The sequence below is a fragment of the Urocampus carinirostris genome, chromosome 13 (genome assembly GCF_059441175.1).
Source record: "Urocampus carinirostris isolate Australia breed hairy pipefish chromosome 13, RoL_Ucar_1.0, whole genome shotgun sequence".
NCBI lineage: Eukaryota > Metazoa > Chordata > Actinopteri > Syngnathiformes > Syngnathidae > Urocampus > Urocampus carinirostris.
Genome location: NC_142361.1, coordinates 21,738,128 through 21,752,248, shown reverse-complemented (window position 1 = coordinate 21,752,248; position 14,121 = coordinate 21,738,128). Strand labels below are relative to the sequence as shown.

At 37.2% G+C, this 14,121-nt stretch overlaps 1 protein-coding gene across 2 annotated transcripts in view; it reads right to left on the bottom strand.

Annotated features, from left to right (window-relative positions):
- ide (insulin-degrading enzyme) overlaps positions 1-11,040 on the bottom strand; it is a 29,179-nt gene extending 18,139 nt beyond the window's left edge. The window contains exons 1-15 of one of the 2 annotated variants that reach the window (XM_088351669.1): positions 10,727-11,040; positions 8,371-8,555; positions 7,994-8,201; positions 7,339-7,508; positions 6,052-6,174; positions 5,821-5,933; positions 5,584-5,746; positions 5,417-5,509; positions 5,233-5,324; positions 5,051-5,131; positions 4,862-4,965; positions 3,369-3,471; positions 3,149-3,271; positions 2,835-2,917; positions 1,104-1,248 (exon numbers count right to left, since the gene is read on the bottom strand). In XM_088351669.1, the coding sequence (XP_088207795.1) occupies positions 1,104-1,248; positions 2,835-2,917; positions 3,149-3,271; positions 3,369-3,471; positions 4,862-4,965; positions 5,051-5,131; positions 5,233-5,324; positions 5,417-5,509; positions 5,584-5,746; positions 5,821-5,933; positions 6,052-6,174; positions 7,339-7,508; positions 7,994-8,201; positions 8,371-8,555; positions 10,727-10,812 (1,872 nt within the window). In that variant the 5' untranslated portion in view covers positions 10,813-11,040. The remainder of the gene's footprint in view (positions 1-1,103; positions 1,249-2,834; positions 2,918-3,148; positions 3,272-3,368; positions 3,472-4,861; positions 4,966-5,050; positions 5,132-5,232; positions 5,325-5,416; positions 5,510-5,583; positions 5,747-5,820; positions 5,934-6,051; positions 6,175-7,338; positions 7,509-7,993; positions 8,202-8,370; positions 8,556-10,726) is intronic. The other variant, XM_088351670.1, reaches the window with a different exon arrangement.
- Between the last annotated feature and the right edge of the window lie 3,081 nt (positions 11,041-14,121).

The following is a 14,121-nucleotide window of genomic DNA, read 5'->3' as shown; positions in this document are numbered from 1 at the left end:
GTTGTTTATTCTTACTATACTAAACTACCTATGACATTTATTATTTAAATGAAAGGAAAAACTAAAAAAATCTTAATATGGGAAAACTTGTTTGCTAACAGAGCAATATATATATATATATTGTGCAGTACTGCATATTTACGAAGAGTTTTTTATATATTCAGTTATATTCACTGTATTTTCCAAACTTTAAGACGCACCTGAGGTGAGACACACCTTCAAAAATATTTATGTGGGAACAATTTTGTTCCACAAATAAGGTACATCGGACCAGAAAAAAACTGTGCATGTAATTTGTTCATTTTTTAATTAGTTTGATATTATTATAGTACAAAATAATTGTAATGCAACATTAAGAAAACTTTATTAAAAAAGAGGGGGATAAGGGACAAACGACCAAATGTGCTTCCACGCTTCACATTCCTCACAAGGACAGTACACAACTCTTGTTCTACTTCCCTGCAGGACTCCCGGCTTACTTACTAGGATGGAATTCATCCCTGAGGCAATGCCATACACCAGCCCTGCAAGGCTGGCTGCATACGTATACTCTCTTAAATCATCCTTCAGTAACCTAAGCAACAGGTAGGTCATATTGCAGTGCAGTGGATCTACATACAAGTAGCGACTAGAGAGAGTGATGGGGAAAACAACAAAAACAATAGAAAGTTGATGGGAATGGCAAAACATAACTAAGTGAAGAATGAGAAAAAGAGTACTGGTATGTATATGCAGCAGCCCTTGGCTGGCTTTATGTACCACATAAACATCTGGAGTAATCTTATTCTAACTTTCTCATTATACAGAAAAGGTACAACAAGAGAATTGTGCCTGACTCTGAAGCATATACGATTTATTGGAGTCTTTTGAGAGAAAAGTGAGAAGATTAATGAAGAATGAGGGAATGTGCATAGAAAAAAAGCTATACTGACACCAGCCAGGTCTTTTTTGTGCACATTTGCCACCAATTTTTTGGGTTATTTTTCTCAATGAATCCCATCAAAACCTGGCTGAGCCACTACAGTCTAGGAAGTGAACTAGAGGTGGTTATTTAGGTTTGGGATGCAACATAGATCTTACAGCGAGGGAATCACAATACTTACATACATCCCATAGACGGTATTTTGAAGATCATAGTTCAAGCCAGCTAGTTCAGCTGCATATGCATACTCGTTGAGGGAGTCCTTTAGGAGCTCCAGGTATAAATAAGCCATGTTACAATGTAATGGGTCCACGTATACAAACGGGCTGTAACAAAAAATAGCAGGTGGCAAAGTAAAAAAGTGCACGTAATACAAAATTGGAGAATATACATTATGCACACTATATAATTTAAGTATTATAAGAATTTAGATCCAACATAAGATTTTACATTCTATGGCCATAATAGATATATGCATCAAAAACATTGTAATAAAAAAAGCAAAATTTTTCACGTTTTATGGTTATGTGTCTTTACTTTTATTTTTTTAAATGTATGCAAATATTTTCCAAAATATTTTCAATTTGCAATGGCACTCTAAACAATGAGGTTATGTATAAAAAGCCGTTTGGGATGTAAATCATACTTGCTTTCACATATAACATTATATTTTCATACATGTACAGCTATACTCTCATACACACAGTGATACACATGCAGAAATACTCTATAGTAATATGTGAGGGAGAGTATAGTTGTGTTTGTTAAATCTATAGTGAAGCAGCATTGAGAACTAGTATGATTTAGTTATCAAACGGACTCACATAGTAATGTGTTATTTTTTTCAATACCATATTTTCACGACCAAATAGCGCACCTGGTTAAAAGGCGCGGTTTCTGAAAGCTGGTTCTATCACTGTATTTATAACATACACCGGGCGCACCGCACGATAGGACGCAGGTGCCCTCTGCTGCAGCCGCCTTGCAACAACACAGACAAGCATACCAGTGTGTGTTTTGAAAAATACAACAGGAGCAAAACAAGTATGGTTTACAAAGTAAAACACACGGATTAAATTTTAAACAAGCGCACCGTCGCGATACGCACAACAGGGTCTGAAAAGTATTTTACTGTTGTGCTACGCTTGATGATCCACTGCGCAACTCTTTCTTCCTACTTGGGCCACCTTGCCTTATTTCTGCAGAAGCTCAGCTACGTTTTTAGCTTACTGCAGTTGTAAACCATCGATTTATTAATCTTCAATTCTCTCACAGCTGCTTGGTTTCCATATCTTCCGCGTAGTGTACAAATGAAAACCATAGCGGACGTAAACACGGAAAGCATTCAATAGAAGGAAATTAAGTTTTGGATTTAATATTTATTTGGGGAGGACAACGCTCTTCAGCCACTGGCAGCACAAAAACTTTCAAATTGCTAGATATGCTACGGCGTCAGCATCCATGAGTACTTCTACAAACAATGGGTGAATTGTGTGTGACACCACGTGTCCTCTTCTGCACATGCGAGATACTTTTGGCACTCAAACACCTCACCCTTTGGCGATGACGCCCAAACTTCCCACACAGCCTCATGGTGTCCTCAGCTACGTCAGCCACTTTACATCACACACGAGGCACACTGCACCATAGGGTGCGCCGCACAAGTTTAAGAAAATCTGAGACTCTTACGTGCTCCTTATGGTCATGAAAATACAGTAGCTTATTTGTAGTCTTTCTAAGCTTTCCATGATGCATTCACTTGTATATTCACTCATGTTATGATAAGAAAAGGATTGAACACTCCTGCTGAGAGTATTATGACCAGCTTATCAGTCATTAAAATACTTCATTGGCTTAAATCGTTGGAATTTTTGTTGGTAGTTTGCTTTTTTGGAAGTGCATAATTACATACCTGAAAAACTCAAAGTTTAGACAAGCTTTGGGAAGAAAGAATTTGTCATCCTGCTTGAACCACAACTTGCTCATGGCTGTATCCTGGAAGGAAAAAAATACATTCACAGTCATAAGTGAGAATCATTTTAATTGGTTGTGATCACAAATGCCCAAACACATAGTTTTAAATTTCAATTTTGTGCAAAAAGACCTCAATGAATAATAAAATTAACTTTCCACTATAATCAGTATTGCATTGTACTTTGTGTTTTTGTTTAAATCTGCATCTACTATCAGTCATCTCTGGTAACTTAGAAGTCAAAACACACTTGCCTTGATTAAAGCAGGGACAGACGGAGAGTCTTTCTCAAGAGGATAAATTTCAAAGTTGCTCGGGATGAACTCATTTTTCATCGGTAGCTTGAACTTGCCGTTGAGGTCGGCGCCGGCCCATTTCTGAAACACAATTCACAATCATGTCATTCATCTCAAGCTTTTCTCCATAAGAAAATGTATTTGTCTGGCAGCAGTCATTTGATTTGCATTGATTCACCTTGATGGTCTCCTCAGCAATTGCCTCCTGTTTGTATTGAGTCCCATACCATTCTTCTGTCTTGTCTGTTTTACCATCAAATGACTTTGAAACCAAAACAACCCTAAAAAGAGATAATAATTTATACACAGGGTACCATACTTTTATTCATGTTCATTGTGTGCAATTGAGTGTTGCAGTCAAATGAGGTTTCCATATCAGTTCATACATCAATTACTAAATTATTTTTAGCAAAACAACATTTACAAAAACAGGTTACTTCGAAGTATTGATATAATCATTTAAGAGACAACATTGGACAAAAAATGATCGTTGCGGAAGCACTGAAATTTTGGTAGCAAATGGAGAAATAACACCCCTGAAAAAAAGGCAGTCAAAAAACAGTGATTCTGTAGTTTCTTTTTATTCTTTGTTAAAAATGAAATACCCGCAAAAATATACTCAAAAAGAACAGGTGCTTTATTATAAGATCAGTTCAGAATATATGTTTTTTTTAAAAATGTGTAATTTTTTTGTTATACATTTTGTGGATCTTTTTGTACTTTGGCCAAGCTTTTTTATTTTCCGTGTTAGACAAAAAAATTGTGTGCATGTCTGATTAGTATATACATAAAAAGCCACAATCTTTAAGGGGGTGTCATTAAAATTACTAATTAACATTTTTCAAAATACTGTTTGTTCTGAAATGAGTTGAGCGGAGTTCACTGCAGCCATAGAATTCTTGTATTTCAAGTTTGTGCTGACAAGGGAAAAGGATATAGATGCATATTGATCCCAGGAGTCGAGGCATCGGTACTCGAAATATTGTCCGAAAAGAATCGACTAAGCATGTCCACCCCTGCATTTACCAGCTGGCGTCGTCGTTGATGTCATGCTCTTTCCGGACATTTTCAACATCTTACCTAGTGTTTACTGTTCTGTGTACAGTAATGCTAATTGTAATTCACCCTGTTCAAACCTGGAAGGGGGATTACCACATGTGAGGTCCTTTCTCAAGGTTTCTCTTTTCTCCTCACACTGAGGTTTTTGAGTTTTTCCTTGCCCGCATGCTGGTTTGCTAGTTTAAGATCAGGTAATTGTGTAATTTTGTAACTGTAATCCTGTGCAGTCCTTTGAGACATTTTTGTGATTAAGGGCTATATAAATAAATTTGACTTGACTTGACTAAGCTTTAGCAACCAGCTTAAAATTAGAAAGTAGAAATTAGAGAAATTATATATCACCATTAAATTTATGCATTTTAAAGACACATTTAATGTTGGGAATTAAACTTATCCCAAATTTTTGAGGGGATATGTGGGGAACCATTTTATGTACTACTGGCAGTAGTCTCCATTATTACTGACTGCTCAAGAATTGATTTAGGTTTTGAAATCTTCCATTGAAAATTATCTTGTTTGCATTGCAAATAATATCTGTTAAAATGTCCTAAAAATTATGTATACAGCTTGCTAATCAATGAAACTTCTCAGATGGCTCGATTATGTAACAACCTGACATATTCCGGCCTCAACTTGTCCAGAACCATCTCAATTAAGTCTGGTCTGAAGTCTTCTAAAAGGTACTCTGCTGCCAGAACTTCTTCAAGCGGGTAATACTGAAAATAAAGATTAACAGAACAAAGTATATCAGGCCCTCTGTATTAAAATTATCAGTATCATGCACAAGGAGAGGACACCCACGTGTAGTAAACCTGACACTTTGGAGGTATAACCGCGAGGTCGCTCTTTGTCTTTAAAACGGAAGGCTACTTTGTTTAAATCCTGCAGAGAAATACAGAATTGGGTGTCAAAACATACCACTACCTCAGATTCACTGTCAGATAACAGAAACAGCATTTCAATGAGAGCTACATCATAAAAACCTTGCACTCCTGAAACACCCACTCCTGTGGCCCTTCTGTGCGCAGTTTCTGTATGTATTGGAACATGTGAAAGATAATGTCCTCTACATGCACTGTTGGTGACACACACATCAAGAGCATGTTTACAATTTTTGCACAAACTAATTTAAAAACACTCAACGTTTAAATATCAAGTGCTACTTACAAAGACCTTCTTCAGTCAAGTCTACATTAATGATAAAAAACATGAATCCTTTGGCTCCTTCTTTCTGACCGCCGACAAGTGTATTCACCCATCCTTACCAAAAAGACAATTTCAGGACATTTTTGAAATGCCATGTATCAATATTGTGATCATTCAGTAAGTGCTACCTTTCGATTTGAGTTCCGATAACAAACTTCCAGGTCCTTCATGACCGATCAAATGTCCCAAATAATGGCCCGGGTTTGACTTGTAGTATTTCTGCAGGTCTGGGATGGGGAACGTCACATACAGGTTCCTTATGTCTTTGATAGGCACCACTTTGTAGAATTGCTGGCAACAAAAAATAATTTGTTGTAACTTGTTGGAAAAAGAATCAACAGCAAAGTGAAAGAACGGATGCTCACTTTGAGATATTCATCATGAAACGGGTGATCAGGAAATTCTGGGATGGGCACATTTTTGTTCTCTACTTCTGCAAATAAGTTGACCACCATAGAGGTCAGCTCATCTAGGGATTCTGTAGGTAAAAATATTGTTTTTCAGACACACATTTTAAACCATGCCTAACTGTATATAAATATTATTTACATACAAATATATATACACCTGTATACACACACTTTCTCCTTTCTTACCTCTTCCTAAAACACAGAGACCCATTAGATTAGAAGAGTAAAATGTAGAGTGAAACTTCAGGAGCTCCTGGCGGACATCAATGCAGTCGTTAGATGGTCTTGTCTCAAGGGTCAACTTATTGCCTAAAAAAAGAGGAATGGATCACCTTTCTTTCTTAAATAGCTATATATAAATATTTTGTTTGTTTGTTTGTACATGATTCAAATTGAATCGTTTCTTCCGGGGCCGTCACGAATGGCAGCCACTCCAGCAGCTCCCGTGTTATTTTCGATTGTTCTCGATTGTTCTCAGCTCAGGGATGCTGCTGGAAATGTGAATTTCCCTTCGGGGATGAACAAAGTATCTATCTATCTATCTATCTATCTATATATGTATATCTAGTCCTAAATGTCAGGTAGTCAAGACAAGAACAAATTCTGACATTTAGCTTTTTTTCTTGTATTGCAAATATTAGTACAAAAAACATCAACACAAATGCTGTCAAGGTGCAAAACATTAAGGGCTTTCTTGTCTTAAAGGTATGTTTTTTCTCTCGGCTGGTTTTGTGTCGTTTCCGCAGAAGTGTTTTGTTGTAGGCTCGCGGTTGTCCTGGCTGCTTGCTCCATGTATTCGGTCCACCAGCCTCCAATTTTTTTCCGCCTATCGTCCCGGTTCATCCTCTCTGGCAGCCGGCTACCCTGTCTAGTCCCTTCTGGTTTAACTCGTTGTGTGTTAATATTGCCAGTTTACCCCATTTTGGCTGCTAGCCATTTGTTGTACCCAGTGAGACACAATGCCTAGTATTTCTCCACAAAAACTACCAAAACGTGGTTTAAACACTCATAACCTTTTGGAACATTAAACCAACAAATATGTAAACTAATAAAGTGACTGGCTTTCTACGGTGCTGGTGTGCTTCACATGACGTCAGAGCTCAGGAAGTCAAAGACAAGACAGACCGGGTTCAAAATGCATCATCTCAGAAAACCTTTGGAATATACCAATGACGTAGCTATCATGCACAAAAACGAACCATTTTCTCAAATTTTGTATGCTTTAGAATTTGGGAAACTATTTAATTTTATACCTCAATTTGGGGTTCATACAATTTTTAACTTACCTTTTCCTTCACGTAATAAATAACAACCCATTGGTGAATTTATACACAGGTATTCTTTTTTGGGACTTTCCGTGCCTTTTGTAAAATGGATTATCATTTGGCTTGATCATCTTCTATAATTGTCACTATATTGTTATGTTGACCATCATTGCAGTTTAATTTAGTTTGTGCCCACTAAAAATGCTACCTGTTCCAAATTTACTGAAGGGATGGTTTGGATTGCCAGTGGCCTTCTCTAGCTGAAAAAGCCTCCAGGCATCGTTCATAAGGTTCTTGTCATGTTCAGAGTCCACGGCGTTCACCTCACGGTCTTTACAGCTCTCGTCGAAAAGTGGGCACAGGAAAAACTGGGCAAACCTAAAGATCACAACAAGACGTGATCATGATATTAATTTAACAATGACAACAACTTAAAAATCATTTTTTTCACAGCCGGTGAAAGAAAATTACAAAATAAACAAATCTGCCTCTAAAAGTTGGAATTATTATTATTATTATTTCATCATCAACTGTAGCTTCCATGATTTTCATGGGAGCAGATAAACTACTCCTTAGAGCAGCCGCAGCCAACAAGCCTATCCTGCAAACAGGCCAGCTAGAATACTGCTTATTTATAAAGAAGGTAATCCAATATCCCCCATTTGACTAAGTGCCATTTACCAACCACCAAAGCCGAAATGTGAGAAGAGGAAAGAACATCAGCTTCATCCCATTGGTCTGAAACAGTTGTTATGAATTATTAAAAGTACAAAAAACAAAGACAAATAACTAAAATTAAAAGTAAAGCCGAAAGATATTGTGTTATGAAACATAAAATATGAATTAAAAAATGTTCCCAATACCTATCCAAAGCTCCTTGTAAATGCTCGTGAGACACGTCAAAGTAATAGTTTGTGTGCTCTCCACTGGTGAAGGCATTGGAGCTCCCAGCGTGCTCACTGAGGAACTGGCTGTACTCATTCTCTTTTGGGTACTTCTTTGTCCCCAGGAACAACATGTGTTCGCAAAAGTGCGCCAGGCCAGCAATGTTTGCCGGGTCAGATAATGATCCTGAAATTCAACAAGAGAGATGATCACAAGGTTGCATTATTTTCAAATTGGATGTGTTGTACTGAAGCAAATATAAATTTTGAGAGTATGGGGGAGTTATTATCATGAAAGACAAAAACCTATTCAAGACTCTATATACGATTAGTAATAAACCGTGCAGTTTTCTTACCGATGTGGACATCCAAAGCAGCAGAAGATTTATCAGTAGTCGGGTCACTGATGAGCATGGCTTTCAGGCCATTGTTAAACTCTAGGCCTCTGTAAACTCGCTTGTCCTCGGGTGAGCGAATTATGTCCGTGACCACACTCTTAAGAGCTGGATCAATCATTCTGATTGGAGAAGATGACACCAGCCTGTAATAATCAACCACATGAAATGTATTATGAAAAATAAACAACCACTGACCTTTTACAAATACTTTTCAACTTATATGCAATTGAGTCCAAGACAAGAAGAGCATATTGTGTAATAAATGTGTAGAATAGCGAACAATCTTCAACGTATTTATATTCCGTTTTTTTTTCACCCAGTAGTATCAACACACAATAATCTGAGGACACAAATAAAATGTTTGAAGATTGTAAACAACAAATAAATGTCTTTTACCTTCAATGATACTTTGCTGCATTAAAAATTAGCATGGTTTTTAAACAAAACTAACATCGGAGTTCTGGAATACTTTAGAAGAAAGATGTTGTTTCTCAGTTTTAATTCAAAACTATGGTCATTGTGTGTGTCAATAAAACCAAGTACCAGCACAAACTTCTTATCCAACAGTGATGACATAACAGTACTGTGGTCCGACGAGTCCACCTTTGAGTTCACTTTCGAATGAACCATTAATGTTCGGATGGACAGATTTATGCGGACATTCAATGTCTTGTTCAGGGACATTTATAATAAACTAAGCAAGCCAAATTGTGGTTGTTGGCCAAAACGTGTGAAGAGTAGAATAGCATTGCAGCAGGCCGGACCTGTCTCCCAATTAAAATATTTGGCTAGCTATGAGAAATAAAAAAATGGAGTATCCTTTATATGATAGGACACAATATTAGCAATGTTATTCGTGTTCATTTTTTCTTACCATTGAGTACTTTATTTTAATTTCTTACCGAATATTGCACAATATTTTCTTAATTACATGTTAGGCTGCTTTTGTTTTTCAAACCTTCCTTTTGTTTTATCAAACTCAATCACAAATCCTGCTATAACACCTGACAAAGTTCTGAATTCATATTTTCTACAGCGGCTGCCTCGGAATTTACTACTATGGCATTACAGAAACACACACTTGGAAGTATTGCTATTTCTACGAGGATTACAATAAAGACACATTTATGTGTGAAATTTTTTAATGACAATTAAGTTTAATGGCTATCTACCACCATCAGTCTACAAAGGAGAACAATATTTTTGAACAACACGGAAAACTGTAGAAAGGGTGGGCTAGTGCAAATCCAAAATTAAATCGAAGACCACACCATCTATGTTGTCATTGCAATATTGCAATCAAATATTATATTTAATCAGGCATGACAGGACAGAACTGCACTGTGTAGAATAGGGGTGTACAACAAATCACTATTAATCATCAACATTGTAATAATGGTAAATGGTCTGCATTTATATAGCGCTTTTCAAGTCAAGGAAGACCTCCCAACGCGCTTTACAATGTGCTTCACACTTACCCATTCACACACACATACTCACACACCAATATAGAGTCAGCCTTGCAAGGCGCCTACCTGCTCATTGGGGGAATTATGGATTCTGTGTCTTGCCCAAGGACACTTTGACATATAACACGGAGGAGCTGGGAATCGAACCCGTGACCTCTTGATCCCAATTAATAGTGTAGATACCTCTTGAATCAGAAATTCTCATAAGTCCCCAAAATATCAGCTTCTCGACAGTAAATATTTGTCATTATTCTTAACCTCTCACAGCTGAGCTAAATCGAATATTTCGTTGAAAAACATGTTATTTTGGTGATCGATGCATTTGCCCCGATACCTTGCCATTTTTGACAAGGACCAAACCAGTAACTAAATTGTCATACATTTGTGTTGGCTACGATGACGTACTGAATGAATCCATGCACTGCTTAAAATATCAAAAAACAAAATATTTGGTTCTCGTCCTCTAATGGAAAAAATAATCAAACGTAGACTAAATCGATAAAATAATCGATTATTCCAGCAATAGTGTATGATGTGGCGTTTCACCCACTAAGGCTTGAGGACCTGACTCATCACCAATAAATTTTGGGCCAGCAGGCGTGAAATAAAGTGGAGAGGGCAATTGAATCGTTTACACTGTTTTAAGGAAATGTATAGACGAACCGAGTTATTCTGCCCTGAGTTGAATTCGGGTTAAACACAATATAAGAACAAAACTCGGATGAAGCAAAGGTCAACAACCCGGCTTAACCGGCGTCTTTTTTTAGTTCGGTAGCTAAGGCTAGCTAGCTAACTAACAACAGATTTACTTCTTATAACTGCATAGTTTGTCCATCAACACTTACTTATTTACTTTGTTGATATAGTGGCCGTTTCCAGTTGCGTGAATATATCTCGAGTACTGTGTCGTTCTGTAGAAACACTTAAACATACTTTGCGCCCATGAACAACAAACCTTGCCATTTACGCTGCCATCTTGATTCAGACCAAAGCAATCGAACTTGCGTGACAAGAACTTCCGCCTAACGTCAACTTTTGCACACAAAAAATGGCATAACTCAAAAAGACAATAAAAGTTGTCTTGTGTCCGTTCAAAATATGTACTAACGTATTAAATTAAAGTGTAATGGGCAGATCTGGTGTCAAAGCTTTGTTTTGTCCTCTGCGTTCACCGGGTAGCACAAATAGTCACGTACTTCTTGAATTATGTTCTAATGTATCGTCGTCATAAATTACGTGGACAAGATATAATACAAATATTACTACAAAATACTCCCATTGTCTATCGTCTATGATTGTGTATTACAGGTCTCGAGTATAACTTCTTTTATCCATCCATCCATTATCTGTACCGCTAATCCTCAGTAGGGTCGCGGGGGTGCTGGAGCCCATCCCAGCTATCTTCGGGCAGTGGGCAGGGCACACCCTGAAATGGTTGTCAGCCAGTCGCAGGGCACACAGAGACAGACAACTCACTTGCACATTCGTACCTAGGGATAATTTGGACCGGCCAATTAACCTGACATGCACCTTTTTTTGGGAGGAAACTGGAGTGCCCGGAGGAAACCCCCACAAGCACAGAAAGAACATGCAAACTCCACACAGTAAGGTTCGATCCTGTGACCTAAGACCACTGCGCCGCCGTGCTGCCCCTAACTTCTTTTAATGGAAACATAAACATAAATAAAAACAAAATGGTTGGTTAGAGCAAAAGTTTGTCAATTATTTTTAAGCCGAGGCACAACTATTCAATTATTTCATTAGAAAAGAAAATGTCGAGGCATACCGAAAATGTTATACTGTAATAGTAATAATAATAATAATAACAATAATAATAATAATTATTATTATTATTATTATCTATCCATCTATATAATAGATTTGTTTATTTTGTAATTATGAATTAATATAATACATATAATAGAATAGAACAGAATAGAATAGAATCTAATAGAATATAATAGAATAGAATAGAATAGAATAGAATAGAATAGAATAGAATAGAATAGAATAGAATTGAATTGAATTGAATTGAATTGAATTGAATTGGAGCAGCACGGCGGCGTGGTGGTTAGCGTGTGTGCGGCACAGTTCTGAGGTCATGAGATTGAACCCCCTGTGTGGAGTTTGCATGTTCTCCTCGTGCTTACGTGGGTTCTCTCCGGGCTCTCCGGTTTCCTCCCACATTCCAAAAACATGCATTTCAGGTTAATTGGCCGGTCCAAATTGTCCCTAGGTGTGAATGAGCGAGCGAATTGTCTGTCCCTGTGTGCCCTGCGACTGTCTGGCAACCGGTTCAGGGTGTCCTGTGCCCACTGCCCGAAGATAGCTGGGATGGGCTCCAGGACCCCCGCGACCCTACTGAGGATAAGCAGTGCAGATAATGGATGGATAGATGAATTAATTTGGGATAGAAATGTTTATTTTTGTTTTATACAATTTAGTAAACATGTTTATAACGAGATTATGGGTGAATTTTGCTGTACTTTTTAATTTTACTTTATTCTTAACTTGATTTTTCAAGTTCTAGGCCATTATATTTCAAACAAAGAAAATACTTAAAACGAGCAGCACTTTACCTTCTATTACATTTTTGTTTGTTTTGTTTGATTTTTGTTAAAAAGAGAAAATAATAATTTCATCCATCCGTTATCTGATCCTCAGTACGGTCGCAGAGAATATGATAATTTAAATTACCAACAGTGTGTGTAAGATTTTTCCATTATTTGATTAATTTTTAGTTCTGCGCCGGATTGGGGCATTCAAAGAACATCCATACAGGTGGAACTTTCAAATATTCAAAGAAAAAGCTTTGGCGACTAAAAGTTTTTTTTTTCATTTTTTTTTTCATTTAAATAGCTGCATCAAAACAAATAAGATATTCGATATATTTTTCCTGTAGTATTAAGGTACTTAGTATATCCAACAAAAAACAATGATTATCTGCTGCCACCTACTGATATGAATGAATGTTACAGTTATTCAGCTGGTCAATAGAAGTCAAGTCAAATGGCAAATGGTCTGCATTTATATAGTTCCTTTTAATTACAACCCAGCAATTAAACCAGCTGTAGGGTAAGTGAATTGAAGCTCTAAAAGTTAACATTACTAAAAGAAAATAAAAGACACAAAACAATGGCATGCTTTTTTTTTTGCACAGACAAAATTACACAACGTCTCAGGGCTGGTTGAAAAACACTGGGTTAGACAGTTAAATTAAAATTATTTGTGAATATACACATGTTCATTATATAGAATTAATATGCCATTGTTTTTTACAATTTACATTTGAACATATTGACATTTTAACCCTAACCCTAAACCCCAACACTAACCCTAACATTAAACCTAACACATGTTTATATTTTGATTCGTCTTTACTCGACCAAGAGGAAGGCTGCGATTGACGTGGATGGATGGTGTTATGAGTGCACTGCAGGAAAGAGGTCTAAACATAATGGAAGCTCGAGCTCTTGTTGGTGATATGAATGAGTGGAGAGGTGTTGTAAAGGGATAGTGGGATGATTGGACATGTTCTAAGGGACCTGTGTGATGCGTCAGGGGTAAACCAGTTAAAGCTGTTGAACATAAGAGTGTATTGTGTCACCCTGCCCCGTTTCATCTGGAGGGACAAAGGCATTACCAACTTGGGTGCTGAGGTGCTTAACTTGTTTGGATGTTTGAGTATTTGGGTTGGCCATGGTCCCAAAATTTTTGTGTGTGTTTTTTGCTCATTTTCCCCTTTTTATTTTCATTTTTTTGTATATGTTTGTCTTGCTGTCAGTCACCCCTCTCGAGGGATATGACCAGAGTAGTAAACAGCCATTTAGTTTTGTTGTACTATCACACAATGAAAATAGAGGCCATTCATTCATTCATTCATTCATTCATTCATTCATTCATTCATTCATTCATTCATTCATTCATTCATTCATTCATTCATTCATTCATAAATGTGTTATTGAGTGATGTAAATACTGTACGCGAAAACATAAGCACTAGATGGAGACATTTCTCCAGTCGCACAAATCCTCATGTAGGGTACCCTTCAATGTGTACTGTCATTTGTGTTGACGTCTGAGAACGCCAAATGAAGTGTACAGTATCCTGTTTGGGGAAAAAGGACTGAACATAATATTTCAAATAATGCATACAGTATTTCATGCATGAAAAGTAAAACCCACGCTGCACCTCTGCTGCGGCCCTTCAAGCCACTGTCACGATCCCCCCCAATACAAAG